Source organism: Rissa tridactyla, chromosome 8, assembly GCF_028500815.1.
Source record: "Rissa tridactyla isolate bRisTri1 chromosome 8, bRisTri1.patW.cur.20221130, whole genome shotgun sequence".
Classification (NCBI taxonomy): Eukaryota; Metazoa; Chordata; class Aves; order Charadriiformes; family Laridae; genus Rissa; species Rissa tridactyla.
The window spans coordinates 36,713,207-36,728,201 of record NC_071473.1 but is presented as its reverse complement, the minus strand read 5'-3'; the positions used below and the strand labels follow the sequence as shown (position 1 = coordinate 36,728,201).

General features: G+C 38.1%; 2 protein-coding genes across 3 annotated transcripts in view; one reads left to right on the top strand and one right to left on the bottom strand.

Annotated features, from left to right (window-relative positions):
- Positions 1-407: 407 nt before the first annotated feature.
- Positions 408-9,378, bottom strand: TMED5 (transmembrane p24 trafficking protein 5). The gene is made up of 4 exons (XM_054211459.1): positions 9,143-9,378; positions 6,799-6,896; positions 5,937-6,120; positions 408-3,482 (listed from the first exon to the last, which is right to left on the bottom strand). The coding sequence occupies exons 1-4, from the start codon at positions 9,326-9,328 to the stop codon at positions 3,264-3,266; spliced, it is 687 nt and encodes a 228-aa protein (XP_054067434.1). The 5' UTR covers positions 9,329-9,378; the 3' UTR covers positions 408-3,263.
- Positions 9,379-9,510: 132 nt separating this feature from the next.
- The window catches only part of CCDC18 (coiled-coil domain containing 18), a 28,574-nt gene continuing 23,089 nt past the window's right edge, over positions 9,511-14,995 (top strand). The window contains exons 1-6 of one of the 2 annotated variants that reach the window (XM_054213105.1): positions 9,511-9,521; positions 10,254-10,401; positions 10,576-10,732; positions 10,984-11,151; positions 12,127-12,236; positions 13,114-13,242. In XM_054213105.1, coding sequence (XP_054069080.1) covers positions 10,271-10,401; positions 10,576-10,732; positions 10,984-11,151; positions 12,127-12,236; positions 13,114-13,242 — 695 coding nt within the window. In that variant the 5' untranslated portion in view covers positions 9,511-9,521; positions 10,254-10,270. Of the gene's footprint in view, positions 9,522-10,253; positions 10,402-10,575; positions 10,733-10,983; positions 11,152-12,126; positions 12,237-13,113; positions 13,243-14,995 lie in introns of those variants that run through there. The other variant, XM_054213106.1, reaches the window with a different exon arrangement.

Genomic DNA, 14,995 nt, shown 5'->3' with positions numbered 1-14,995 from the left:
TGTGTGTAATAAACTACAGGTGTTATATGGAATATAAAAATTAAGTTGCAAATGGGGGGGGCAGGGGTTAAAGCTCATACCTCACATGCATCTGATAACTTCAAAACTAAATGTATTTTGTTACAAAGATCAGAAGTTGGTGTCATTCAGATCTGACACCTGTGTAAATCTCAAGTTTTTTGCATTGATAAAGTTGATCTTGGGTTACAGTAAATAAGAACACAATCTGAACACTGCAGGAGGCAAAAATGAAAATGCTGCATTACTAAAGTTCTTGTTAGCTTAGCATCCTTGATCTCTTGCAGCATTAATAAGTAAAGCATTTTTCCTTCATTATGAAATGAGGAACACAAACGCAGGTTTAAACTTCATTTATTGAAAATCTCAGAATTTTGCATAATTTTATTCAACATCTGCAAGTCTTAAAACATTTTATTTCTGAATAAAAAGTCCATTAAGAAAAACATTTAGATTTATATTCTCCTTTGTAAATTTTATACAGTCAAAAGCCATCTACTAAATTTTATGTAGCTGCATGTTTAAATATTGAATCCTTCACCTATGAGAAACATATTCCAGCTGCCAAAGTCAAAGCACAGTTACCTTTATAGTTATTCCCTGTTTTGTTTTTCTATAATGAACTTTGAATGGGGAGAAAACACAGTCGGAGCTCTTAGTTGCAAAACTCTGCTGACAATTGTTGTGTTATTTTCCTTTTGCCACAGACAGCTATTTGTAATCGGAGAAACTGCTGCAGTTCAGTCTTGTGTCTTTGATCAGAGAAGTCCGTGTTCATTAGCAGCTTATGCTAACACACCATAACTGTTTCGCCACTGGATGTATAACCACTGTCAGAGGGGCACAGCAGAGCAGCTGGTGAACCTAATCCCTTGAGGTGCCCTTGGAAAACTTGGCAGAGCTCATCTGTTGGAGGTCTAAGCTGAAATCTAGAATCTAGTAGCTTTGATATAAGAGGTAGGTGTCTTAGTCACAGCTTCATAGAGCTGGTTTGGCATTTTGCAGATGGTTTGTGGCTTCACAATCACGGTGATGCAAGTGAAGATACATCTTCTCTTCTAGCAAAAGAGGCAGAGCCCTAAGAATCTTATTTACCTGTCCTGAAGGGACCTGATCAAAACCTTGGAAGTTGACTTCAGTGAGCTTTGGCTTAAGCCCTGATGTACATATGTGGTATATTGGTATTGGGAGATGTCCAGGGAAATGTCAGAAAAATATTTGCTACTCCAGCAGAAAGAATTAATTTTTCCTAGACTTTGTCCTGATCACAGAAAAAATCTTTGTAACTCCAGGCAGTTTAGAATAGAAAGCATCATGTAGAAAAAAGATATGCAGAACCCTAAAGGGAAACAGTCTTACTTTGGACACAGCTTTGCAAAAAGAAAAAGTAGCTCAACAGCTTTTGGAGCCCTCTTTAACAAGTTAACAAGTTATATTTTGTGACATAATACTTTTGCTTATAAAAACTATTGTTTGAAGTTGAAGCTGAAGTGCTGTTTCTATGTACTGTAGCCCTTGCTAGCATCTGCTTTCTTTGAACAAAGTGTTTCTTCATGCATCTGTTGACCCTGATTTATCTCCATAAAATAATTCTTAATCACAGAGTCTCAAAGTTGCAACTGTGCTGTTCATACCTACATGACCCAACAACAGGCACAACACTAATACATACGCTTTTAAAACACTTTTTTTCAAAAGTGGGTTTTTTTAAGAAAGTGTTTTTTTAAAAACACTTTTGTGTGAAATGGAGTTTAACGCATTTATACACGAAATTTCAGTGACTTGGCACACTGTAAAAATTACAAACTTTGAACTATTAAAAAACATTAATTGTCATACACCAGGCGTTTTGGCAAAAGTTCTCCACACCCTCACTACACTGTTAAATGCCACTTCATCCAGAAATTATAAATTACTGATTTGAGGATAGCTTTGCCTTAGTTAAGTGATATTACATCTTCAGTTAATCCTAAAATTTGAAGCCTGTACTTCCTGTTCAGGTAATTTATGCCTTACTCATATAAATAGCTAGATATAGAAACACTGCTCAGATGAACTAAGTGTACTTACACAGCTAAAAGACTTGTGAGGGTGAGCAAAAAGGGAAAGTTTAGGTGAACAGCTTTGGTTTTTCATGCCTGTGTAAGTTACCCTATTAACTGCTACATTAGCCATAGAGGTAATAGACAAAAACTAATAAAAAATAACTTGGCAAGTAAGAGGGATTTTGAGACTACAAAAATGAATGTTCAGGTAATATCACATACTGTGATACACTCTCTCCCCTCTTCCCCCCTTTTATTAAAGGGAAAGAATAATATGAGAAATGACTTCTTGAAAATTGCATAAGGTTACAGTAACTAAGAGTTTGCAAACCATACTTCAAGGTGTGTGTGCATTTGTATACCATGTAGTCACTTGTCTCTTAAATCCCATGTAACAGCCAAAAAGGAGAATAGGGTTGTACAACTACAGGACAGAAAGATTTATGAATAGAAATCGTACCTATTTTCTCTAATTCTCTTCAACAATGACTCGATTTCACACTGATGGTGGTTTTTTTTTTAAAGTGCTGATGTTAGTCATCTGCATATAAAAAGAGTTCTCATTTTGTTCTTGCAATATTAGCCCAGTGTTTCTCCATGATTCCATACAACAAAGGCTGAGGATTTTTAAAAGCATGTAACTTTGAAGATAAATGACAGTAACTATGGACTACCCCTGTAGGCCCCAATCCTGTAAACATGCTTAGGCACACATGTAAATTCACTCAATGTTTAACAGCACATAAGCCAATATCTAAGTTACCATTTAAAGTTTTATGTGAACATGAAAAAAAGATAGTATTAACACTTCTTTGCATATGCACCAAGCATCCTGTGTGCTATGCATAAGTTAGTTGTTAACAATCATTAACAAATGCTACAAGTACAAAAAAATAGTTAGTAGTTCTTGCAAAAATGGAAGAGCTCAGGGCAAGGCATTCTGTCCATGTTTAAAAAAAAACAAAAAAAACCAGAACAGAAACATAAAAACCAACAAAAAAACCCACCAAAACAAACAAGAACACCAGCAAAAAACAACCAAGAAGCCCAACATGAATTGAAAACCCGATGTCTACTGCCTGTTCAAAAGAATCTGAAAGGTCATAGTTTTATTTTTACTTTTTTCTCTCTTTACTGTAGTAGTTTATTGCTTCCCCTCTCCCCCCCATACCTGTTATATTGTTATGATCACACTGGATATTAAGTTCTACTTTTCCTCTTATCTTCAAAGAGACTTTTCAACATGTAAACCTGAACAGCTGATACCACCACCATTACTCCCAAGTTGACCATGGACCAGAAATTCACTCTGTCAAAGTTGCTTTCTTGTATATTTCGGTCACGAGCCTCAAATGCTCTGAGCAGTGTCTGAATCTGGACGCTCTTGCTTAATCTGGCTTTGACACTGTTGATCGATTCCTGGTAAGTAACAAAAGAGTATTTTTAGGAGAGAAAAAAAAAGAACACCTGAATCAAATGTATAGCTTGCAACACATACAAAATACTAATATTGTGTTACCACCTGTAATTTAATTTCTTGCCAAGTAGTTAATTTCACTTTAAAATATATATCTCATCACAGTTTTCATTAATTTGTTTAGCCTGTTTATTTTACATCACCTAAAAAGGCTTAATTAACATAGCATTAAGGTTCTATAGTAATTTGGTTTTTCCCTTTTACAGGCTAGGGAGGTGAGAGAGAAATCAAACCTGAAATTGTTTTTTTAATATTCTGTGTATCTTGGGGAACTGTGATTCCAGGTATTCAGACAAGTGAAAAGCAGTGATCTCTACAGAACTAGTCTCAAAACAAGTCATGTAGTAGTAGATAAATGTAGGGCTCTTTTTCTGCTGGATAATCAAATCAAGGCACTTTTTAATGCAAACTACACTTAGGACTATAGCTGTAGCAAAAGTAGTACAGTAATGTTGTATTCCCATCTTCTTTTTATGCTTTCACTGTAGTGGCTATAAACTGCTGCTTCAGCTTTGATACTAAAGCAGAATTTTGACAATAAATTGTGAATAGGACAAGTGGAGGTCCTACAAAGCACACGCAGTGTGTCTCAGGGAATCAGAGGAAGTACAGGAATGCTCTGGCCATATCAACAGCAGCTCAAGACCTACTCCTTATTCTGCATTTACAAAGTCAACACCTGGTCCTCTAACATTTTCATCCACAACATAATAGATAGTCACAACCTAAAAGCTGATCTCATGAAGTGCTGATTTATGTTCTTGATATTATTATGGGACTCTGAAGTAACTTTAGTGAGAAGAGTAACGTGTGCAGTAACAGGAGGCTATAAATTAAAAAGCAAACAAACAAACAAAATCCCAAAAAGGTGAAACTCAGCAGTAACATTTTCTCCATGGATGTTTTCTCTGTTGCATATTTAACAAATATTTCAAAAGAGTTATTTTGGAAGCCAAATAATTTTATGATTATACTAAAGTTCATATGTTACACAATAAGGAATATCAACACCGTAAAAGAGCTTTAAAAAATAAGACACAATTCCCCATTTTTCCCACCAAATATGTTGTTATCTTTAAGTTAAACTACTAAGTGTTTATGTAAGTCCTCACAGAACTTGCAAGTAAAGTAATAACTTAAGTAAACAATGGCATCAAATACTAATATTAACTTTACAAAAATTATCCACTTCATAAGATTTGCAAGGCTCTCAAATAAAGACAAGTTCTGCAGGTCTTTTTCTTTTGGAAGAGATAGCAGTATGTACACAAGTTGCTATAAAATCCATTCAAGTATTGCTTGTGACTAGTGAGAGGGATTTTCTTCAAAATTTCCTCTATAAACTTTGTTTTTTCTGATTTTCTTGATTGCCAATTTTAAAGAAGATCTGGCCAGCTTTTCAGATTCTGTATTTGGCTTTAACTATGTAAAAGTGTATTGTACACCTATAAAAGATCATACACATTAAGTTTGTTTTGTTTAAAAGTCTGCATTTTGATTATTGCAATAGATAGAATACAAACAATGTCATTCCCTACACCAGTGTATTCAGTAAGTGTGGGTGTTGGTTTGGCTTGGTTTTCTGGGGGGCGGTTGTGTGGTTGGTTGTTTTTTCTTTCTTAAGATACCTGTTGTCTGTAACTACGAGCAAACAGACAGTGGCTTACTGCATCCTACCCAGCACTAAGAACAGTGGTACAGGAACACCAAATGATCCTCTACTTCTACAGTAATGTCAACATTTAATGATCGTGAAAGGAAAAAGAAGCTTTGACTCAGCAGTAGTCTTCATCCTACATCAAATCAGGCCAGCATAAAGTTTAAGCAAACTTTACCATTCATAGAATGTCTGCAAAGGGGAACCTGCAGTGTAGTACAGATTAACTCCTGTCCTGTTTTTTTGGGGGGAAAAAACCTCATAAAGTAATATATAAATTATTGAAGATAGAAATACTAATCCATCCGCTGGTTGGAGAACTTGTGCAAAGATGGGAAGAGGCTAATGTGCTACTTTATTTTCAAACATTGATAAAAATCTATGCATTGGTTCCAACTACATCATTAGGATTAAGTGATACTTTAATACTATAAATATTCATTTCATTGCTGCTAGGGAGAAGTGTCCCATTTTAGCAGCAGGAAGGAAGGACGCTGAACTGGAAACAGTAAGGAAGCTAGGCAGTGTCTTCTTGCTGATTCAGAGTCTACTCTGAAAATATTCTCAAGTTTCTGTGTGGAAGCAAGAGAGCCATGACATTGATGCATCAGTAAAAGCAATCCATGGAACTGGAATAGTTTCCAGGATGATGCACCAGACCAAGGCAGAATGGCTGAATGACATTGAGTTTTTTTCTGTATGTTCTTATATTGAAGAGAATTAAAGATCAAATACTAACCAGAATGTCTTCCAATTTCATATCTAGGAGATCTGTGCCTGTAACATACTTCTTCCAGTCTTCCTGATCTTGTCCGTCGTCTCCCATATTGTCCAAGATCAGTTCAAAGAAAATCACCTTTTCAGAAATGGTACTGAATGTGTTGTCAAAGCAGAACATGTAATCTCCATCTTCTGTTTCTACCCTGTGTATATGAGCAAAATGTCATTAAATTAACTACACTTTTTGTGCTAGTTCTCAAAAAGTAAGTTTTTGTAAGCAAACTTTCCTCTTTCAGACTGACAATCATGCACTTAAAATAACTGGATATGCTTTTTATATAAAAACAAGCACTCTAAAGCACATTACAGATTGCACAGTCACAGCTAAACAATCCCACGGACTCTAAAGGCTTAAAATAATGAAGACAGTGGCTTGCTTTGATTTTCCTTTATGGGGATTTTGAATCAATATTAATCATTACAAAAAAGCTATCATATGAGTGGAATTCTTATACTCTACAGCAAAATTAGAATAATTACTAGATATTTTGATAAAAGGATTGGAAAAATAGGGGACTTTTCAGTTTATTATTTATATGACTGACAAAATCTTTTTTTCAAGTCCACAGTAATTATTTTTGTTCACTGACCATTAACAGCTATCATGAAAACAAAAATATCCTTCACTTCATGGTAAGATCCATGTAAAAAGCATTCCGTGCTTAGTATTTAGTAATTGGTATTCTCAAACTGTCCTCTTAGAAAGTCTTCTGTAATTCCAAGGAATAATAAGTACTCAACCTTTATTTTAGTTATATTTGTTAAAGAAATCAGAAAAGTATTTTATGTAACACTTGTAAGTTTGAAGATTTTAAACTTACGTATGAACTCCATCTGATTTTCTTTCATCAAAAACGAGAGTTTCACCTTTTGGAGATAGTAGATGAAAATCAACATCTAATCCTGCTCCATCTAGAACCTGTGAAACAAAGAAAAAAACACCTCCAACCAGTGGAATTCCTGTTTGCATTGCTGATGGCAACATTTTTAGGGAGGCAAACACAAGGGAACTGATACAGAAAGAATCTGAAAGCTGAATCTGCCTGCAGGAGTTCACACCAAATTAATCGGAAACAGATTAAAAATGGGTTCAACCCGAAAGTATTTTAGCCATTTCAAATCTTAAACTACATAGGACCTAATCATTCTAGGCTGGGTTTATATCGAACCCGTCCCTAATTGTTTTTAAGAATGTATAAAATTTTATTGATGGGCGGGTTAGACAACCTGTAAGACTACCAACAGATGGCTAAATCTAGCATTTCTATGGCAGACATCATTGATGGGTAAGTACCAGCGCTGGTTTGTGGTAGAAATTTTTGTAACAAAGATCTGTCACTTTTATGTATATCCACATATATATAATTGTATAAGAACACAATCTATGCAGTGTCATCCCTTAAGATCTTTTTGTTGGGTGAATTAACAGTGTAGAAGACAGGATTTGACGTTTTATGCCAATCAAAGCTGTACTACAGACCTTCTCACCTTTCAACGCAGACTTAAGGTCTGAATTCCCACAGTGCATTCTCATTTCCCAAAAGTAGAGGGAATTGAAGGCATTTAGCTTCCCAAGCTCCGAAGTGTGTAAGGTATTACAAAGCTGTGCTGCTTTAACTGTATAATGTGGCTACAGTTGTATCACCACATAGAATCATAGAATGGTTCGGGTTGGCAGGGACCTTAAATATCATCTAGTTCCCACCCCCCTACCCTGGGCAGGGACACCTCCCAGTAGACCAGGTTGCTCAAAGCCCCATCCAGCCTGGCCTGGAACACTTCCAGGGACGGGGCATCCACAACCTCCCTGGGCAACCTGTTGCAGTGTCTCACCACCCTCACAGTAAAGAATTTCTTCCTAATATCTGATGTAAATCTCCCCTCTTTCAGTTTAAAACCATCACCCCTTGTCCTATCATTATCCCTGATAAAGAGTCCCTCCCCATCTTTCCTGCAGGCCCCCTTTAGGGACTGGATCTGTAGAAATTCTCTATGGGGAAGGTGGTAACTGCATAAGGGGGCAGAGGGAGATAATTTTTAGGATGTTACTTAGGTCTATGCTAGGGGATTTTTTTTGTTTGCTTGTTTTCCAGTGAGCTATTTGCATATAGCAGTCTGCTCCTGCTGAAATTGAGGGCAAAGTTTACACTGACTTAAAGTGACACTGAAGATTTACCAAAAAACGAGAAAGGACAAGGAAAATAAGTAGCTAACAGCTGATCAAATTGAAAACCACACATAGTGATATACCTTTAGGGCTATGACACTATGTAAGCACCCGGAACAAAACTTTGTATCAGCACAGTGTTTAATGCATGATGTCTTTGGAGAATGACCTGCATCTCTATGTTAAATATTCCTACGCTTTAGCCACTAACAATCCAGGATCATTAAGTACGTAATAAATCTGTTTCCAATAACATACAGAGCTCCTTTTCAACACATTCAAATAGAAAGATGAATCGTTGCTGTTAGCAATAGTGCTAAGAAATTTTGCCTGCGTAGAAATAAATTCACTGTTTACATGTTTGTTCTCTCTAAAATAAATATTTTGATTATGATTAAAATAAAATCCTACATGGTTAGTGCAAAATAAACTCCTGCTTTGCTTATAGAGAGCTCTGAACAAAGCCTGAACACGTCAACCTTTCCTGTTCAGTTCTGTATGTAATAATGATTAGAAAATAATCAGGATTTTTAGTTGGGAAACAGAGGTCGGGGGAAAAGGGGTGGGGGGCGGAGAGAGACAGTTCCCAGCCAATTCTGAGGCACAGCAGCAGGGTGGGAAAATACTGTGGCTGTTCTGGTGAAAAGAAGTCTTTATTTTAAGGAAAGAAAGAAAAAAAGGCCGAGATCTTTCCCAGAGATACCTGGGGAACTCGAGTCTTCCCAAAAAGGGCATCACGACCTTAATGTCAGTCCAGAGAAATAAGGCTGCTTTTGCAAAACTTTCACCGCGGAGGTAAAAAGGCGTTCTTCCGCAGGACGTGGGGGCAGCGGGGCGGCCTCCCGCAGCCGCCGCCGCCGCTCGCCGGGGCCAGGCCGGCGGGGCCACCGGGGCTGCCTCCCGGGCAAGGGCAACCTGGGATGCCGCTACCTGCCCGAGCCCTGCTCGCTAGCCGGGCCTCGGAGCCTCCGTTAAGGGGAACCGTCGGCCGAACCCACCTGGTACTCCAGCTCCAGCGAGGCCTCCTTGCGCATGGGCTGGTAGAAGCACTCCCTGCGACCGGCGGGAAGTGTGAAGGTGAAGTCGCTGTCTAGGGAAGGGCTGAACTCGGCGGCGGCGGCTTGCGGCGACAGGAACAGCCCCAAACACCCGAGAAGCAACCCGGGCCACGGTACCGGCACCATCGCGGCGGCGCGGAGAGAGCGGCAGGCGGGGCCGGTCCCGCCCACGCCCCCGGGGGCCGGTCCCGGCCCCCGGGGGCGTGGGCGGGACCGGCCCCGCCGCACGAAGGGAAGTGGGGGGAGCTGCGCATGCGCGTTGAGGGGCTGGCGGAGAAGGCGGGTCTGGTCTCTCAGGGCCCGCGGTGTTTGAAGTGGGGTAAGGAGGGGGATCTCTGGATTCCTATGGGTTCCTGTGGAGAGGGAAGCGGGGTGCTGGGAGGGAGGAGGGCTGCGAGGCGCCGCCGCCGTTACCGATGCGAATCCCCTCAGGGCCCCTCTCTCCCTTCCCCTCAGGGCGGCAGCGTTGGTTTCTCTGACCGTTTCCCATCAAAGTACCTCAGGCCTCATTTGCAAAGTGTTACTTGCTGCTGTGAAGGCCTCCCCCCCTCACCCCCCAGCTTAGTCGCGCTCCTCTGTGCTGTCAAGGACTCACTGCTTCGATTTTTTTAATTATTTTTTTTAAATTTCGCCGGTCAGCGAGGCACGTTTTGTGTATTGGTTGTGTACGTGCTGTTACCTCTCTAGGCACCCTGCCAGCTTCAGGGGACTTCTGTAGTAACTGAGGTGCGTTGTGCAAGAGGCTTTTGGCGACCGATGTGCAGCAGGTTTTTCCAGTTTAAGTGTTGATTCATGCAGCTCCTTGTACTTTGTGAATGCGTACAGAACTCTTTTTCCCAAAAAAAGACAATTTGTAATTTTTATCGAGTGAATGTGGGAGGAGGTAGTGTGCAAAATGTATGTTTACATTGGGAAATTCAGTATTTCCTTTTTAGTATTTTTCTCTTTTTTTCTCCTTTCCTTTTCAATTTGCCTTATTTCAGTGTCTTTAAAAGTATCTTTGCAAGTAGTATTCACTTTAACAATGTTTTATTATTAAATATTATTTTAGTGGTGTGTGTGATACCAATGGAATATAGTATGTGGACTTGCGCTAATAGTGCTGCTGATGAAGGCCTGCTTGTAAACTTACAGTCATTGCGGAATCAGCTGAGGAAAACTGAAAAAAATCTACAAACTGTAGAGGAAGAGCTTTCTAGGTATGAGCGTGTTTGGGAATGAGAACGGCCACTGTCTTGTAGTGTAAATCTTACGTAGTGTAATGGCTTATTGCAAGTAGCTCCTTTTGTGCTTTTCTTTTGAATACTGTCTATGAGCAATTAAAAAAATAATAAAGAAAATGTGGTGTAGCAACTTTTTACTCTTCCTTGTAGCACTAGTAACAGTGAATGTTATGGCCGCTGCTTTGATGAAGTGGTAGATTTCACTCTGGAGGACCTTGTACAACCTAATTGCAACCATCGAGGCCTTTCCAACCGTAAGAAGAATGCTGGTAACGCATCTTGCCAGGATTTTCAAAGGAAACCTGAAGTAAATATTGTACTTCATTACTTATTTTTATTACTTTGGTTTTCTATTCTTTGCTATGTTTATGAATATTTTTTTGCTTTTAGGGCTAGGAGTTGATACTCTCTAGCATTGGGCAATTATATCAGCGGAGCTCTTATAGTATGATTTGAATACATTTGTTTTGCACTTTTCATTGATGTATATATTGCTTACGTATGCACATATATAAGTGTGTGTGTATATATATGTAAAAAATTTTTTTTCATGTCTAGGCTTACTCAGTATCTACGACTTCTGATAAAACTGTGGAAGAAAATGAACATCTTAGGGAGAAGCTGGATGCCCTTCATGAGCAAAATGCATCTTTGGTTTCTCAGAACCAATACCTAAAGAACAGAGTGGAAACAATGAACTTTGAATTGATGCAGTTAAAAACAAGAGTATGTATCTGTAGTGTATTCATCAAAAAGAAAAACAAACTATGAACCCAAAAAGCCACTCCAGTGACCGTGACTTTTGAGTCTGTAATTCCAAGCAGAACATATTATTTTTTTGTCTTAACTTTATCTAAATTTAGTATTTAAATTTTAAAGTTTAATATTTTATTTTTTTCATAATGTTCAGCATTAATCTTGCAACAGAATAGTTTGGAGTCTATGTCTCAATGAGCAAAACAACTATATTAAGTATAAATTCTATCTGTTCATGTTCCAAAGTTTAATCTAAAGCCAGTAAGTCACAGAATGAAGAATACATTATGTAAGAAAATAGTTCAAGAATGTATTTTGTACTTTTCACATGTCTGAGCTATATTAAGATTAATGTGAGTAATAATAGCACAGGAGTCATTTGTCTAGGAAATGAAAAATGTTGTTCTTTCAGGTTGAATTAATATTGCTATTTTGAAAAAGTGAAGGTGAGTTCAAAGGAAATATTGTATCTAATAAATCATTACTGATTTAGTATATATTTGTATGTACAGTTTGTTTCAGGACAACTATATTCTGGTATTTGGTTTATACGTAACATTAGTAAAACATAGCTATGCTTAATGTTTTTCATTTAAGAAATGTTATTTCCAAGACAGTATAAATAAGTAGATAAACAAAATGTTTGACTGTCTGGCATGGAAAGAACAAATAGTGGAATTTAAACTTTTGAGGAAGAGCAAGAGACAAGATCAACATGTAAAGAAATCACTCTGCTAGACAGCATATCGCACTGGAGTGGTGCTAAGGAACAGGAAGGATGTTAAATGAGCATAAAATTGGGGGTCAGTTTGTGTAGATGAACAAGCATCTTCTACAGTGAGGTTGAGAGCACTGTGTCATTCAGTAAGCAGATTGTTCTTGCGCATCTCACCTGAAGGTATATATACAAGTGTTAATGAAACCCCAAATATGTTTGTATTTCAGATTTCTTATCTTGAATCGACTTTAGGTACACATTTAGTCAGCATTCCAAAGTTGAAAGAACAGATTGTAAACTTGGAAGCAGAAGTTTCAGCTCAAGATAAAATTCTGAGGTAATAAATGTACTTTTAAATCAACATTTTATTGTGGTCTGCTTGCTAGTCCAATCTCTTTTTTCGGAATGATGTAATTACTGGCAGGTACTATGTGGGTCATGTAATCTGAGGCTTGAAACTTTCATTTCAGAACCATCTATAGAAGGAGGAAGGTGTTTTATTTTGTACTGAATGTACATCAAGAAAAGGAGAAAAAATAAAGGCTGGTAAAGGAAACCAGTTTATGATGTAGGCTAAAGATGAATGTGTCCTTATAACTGACTAGAGTGATTGTATGCTACATGACTGCATATCTTCTGTAGTAAATAAGCACATGTATTTTCAAACGTGACTGTGCAGCATGTAGCATAAAGGATTCTTTCTTCATGAATATATTCATGAAGGCAAACGGTCAAATAAAGCTAACATATACGGTGTCCAGAGGCTGCCAAGGAAGATGTACCCGGCTGTCAGTTTATCTTACAGCCTCGTGCTATGTAGTATTCAAGTAATATCTTAATAGTCTGTCTTCACAAAAGAGGTAAAAATACCTATATTTAGCGTATATTTTAGTGTTGTTTCCCACATGTTATCCAGACCAGTCATACCTATTGCCAGAAAAATGGTGATTTCTATATTCAGATCTCGTGATGCAAAGTCAGCCATCTGTGTCCTTGGCAATCATGACACCTGATGCCTATCGATGAGGCTTGGACACCACTCCAGGCTGCAGACAAACTCCTGGGGAGTTTGGAGACTATGGGTGTTCCAAACCTAGTTTTGAGAGTTGCAGTGTGTTTAACTAGCTCTTCTCAAACATTGTGTGCAGAAAAGAACAGTAGAAACCTAGTTTCTTTACAAAACAGTTCCCATTTTTTAATTATGCTTTGTTTAGAGATGCAGAAGATGAACTGGATCAAAGACGGAAAACAGGAATGGAAAGAGAAAACACGTTGCAAAGATATAAAAAAGGCTATAAAAATCTGAAGATGGAGTTAATTGAACAAAGCAAGCAAGGAAAGAGGTAGCGAAGTAATTTTTATGAACTGAATACAGAATAATAGTGCATAAGTGTTTATTTCCATTGGCAGATGTTTACTTTGTGGAATCGAATTATTTCTCTGCTTTAAGGATGTTATTTTTTTAAAAAAATGGGGAAATTCAGTGTGAAAATACTTATTATTTAAATAGGCACTTTTTAAATCTTGAAATTTGCTGGTAGTTGCAGGCTGATATCGTACACTAGTAACCAGTTTATCACCTGTTTTTTTTCCCCTCAGAATAACTGTATACTGTAATGGAGAGCTGAAATGTGTCCAGAACATGTTTTTCCTGAATTATTTTTGACTTTGTCTCGCAAGAACCTACAGCGTATGCTCAGTACTCGGTATTCAACAGTACTGAGTGCTGTATTTTTGTGTTTGGTGTGAGGAAAGTGATAGAAGCACAACTTAACTGAGAGAACATTCTTATGTTACCCTTAATCTTATCTGTCTATATGGTACTGTTGAAAAGGGTGCTGTAATTCCATTCCAATCCCTGTTTCCCTGTCCTATTGCCTCCTTTAGCCTAGTGGTTGTGTGGCTACTGGGAGGGTTAGGTAATTTCTTTCAACTGCTGGAAGTTACCATATACAATCCTATTATCTCCAAAATGTAATTTTAAGGAAATGAGAAGAATAAATAAAATTATTACTACCTGCCCAATTCATTTACCTGCATTACCTGGGGCAAAAATTAACTGAATTAATGACTTGGGACAGCATTTCTTGAGCCTTTTAAATGCAAACCCCTTGTTTGGCTTGCGTGTCTACCCATGAAATTACCTCTAACCTTCCTATAGCTAGACAAACGGAAATACTGTGGCACTTGCACTACTGGTGAAGAAATGTATTGACTTACGTTCACTGTTCATTCAGAGCATGTGGGGCTGGAACTAGCTGTACTTAGTTACTAGTTACAAATGTAAATGTTTTTGTACTTTACTAACAGGTGTTAAAGGCAACATAAGAAGTTATGGTTACTATTAACAATTATTACAGTTTGCTTTTAGTCAGTAATTACAACCACTTACTATCCTTTAGCCAAGCAAACTGAAGTGCTTTAGACTAACACTATTTTGTTTGTTATTCTGAAATCCCTTTATCCCATTCTCTGAATACTTTTGCCATCTCCAAACAGGCAGCAGTCCTCAAACTAAGAAACACCTGTCTGAGGGGAGGGTGTACTTAGATGAGGTACTCGCCTCATCCCTGCAGTTCCCTTAGTCAAAGAGAAACAAATGTTATTGAACAGCAGTAATTATTGTGAGCCTGTGGTGGGTGTCCTGAACAGACTGCATACCTGTGCTGTCCCACGGTTACCGTTCCAACTTCTTCCCTAGTGAGTAATGATAGGGGAAAGTAAAAAAGGGACAGAGGCACAGAGTAATAAAGTGAAATAGTAGGCAGTCTGGGTTGCTGCTTTGAACAGTTGCTCACTTGATATCATCCCAGTCTCATCTTCCTTTACTATTCTTGATGCCCCGTCTCCAGTATCCTCCAAATAATTTATCTTTTGATTAGTTCCTGTCAGTCTCACCATAATTCCATCATGAGAGCTCCTTCAGTATCAAAATCTCTTCTAGTTCCCCTTAAGCAGTTTGGATTTTAAGGAGCACTGCTATCTTCTGCTTCCTTATCATGCACGCTATCCCAGTCCCTAAAATGGGCTTTTACTGGTAGGGACATGAAGATGATTTGAATCAAAGTGTTCTTGAAGGGGAATCAAAAGTGTTTA

Excerpts from the sequence above, each read along its gene's own strand:
- TMED5 (XM_054211459.1), bottom strand. The coding sequence starts at position 9,328 with ATGGTGCCGGTACCGTGGCCCGGGTTGCTTCTCGGGTGTTTGGGGCTG. Across the intron at positions 6,121-6,798 it reads AAATCAGATGGAGTTCATAC|GGTAGAAACAGAAGATGGAG; the intron begins GTAAGTTTAAAA and ends TCATATACACAG. Across the intron at positions 3,483-5,936 it reads TGAAATTGGAAGACATTCTG|GAATCGATCAACAGTGTCAA; the intron begins GTTAGTATTTGA and ends GTTACTTACCAG.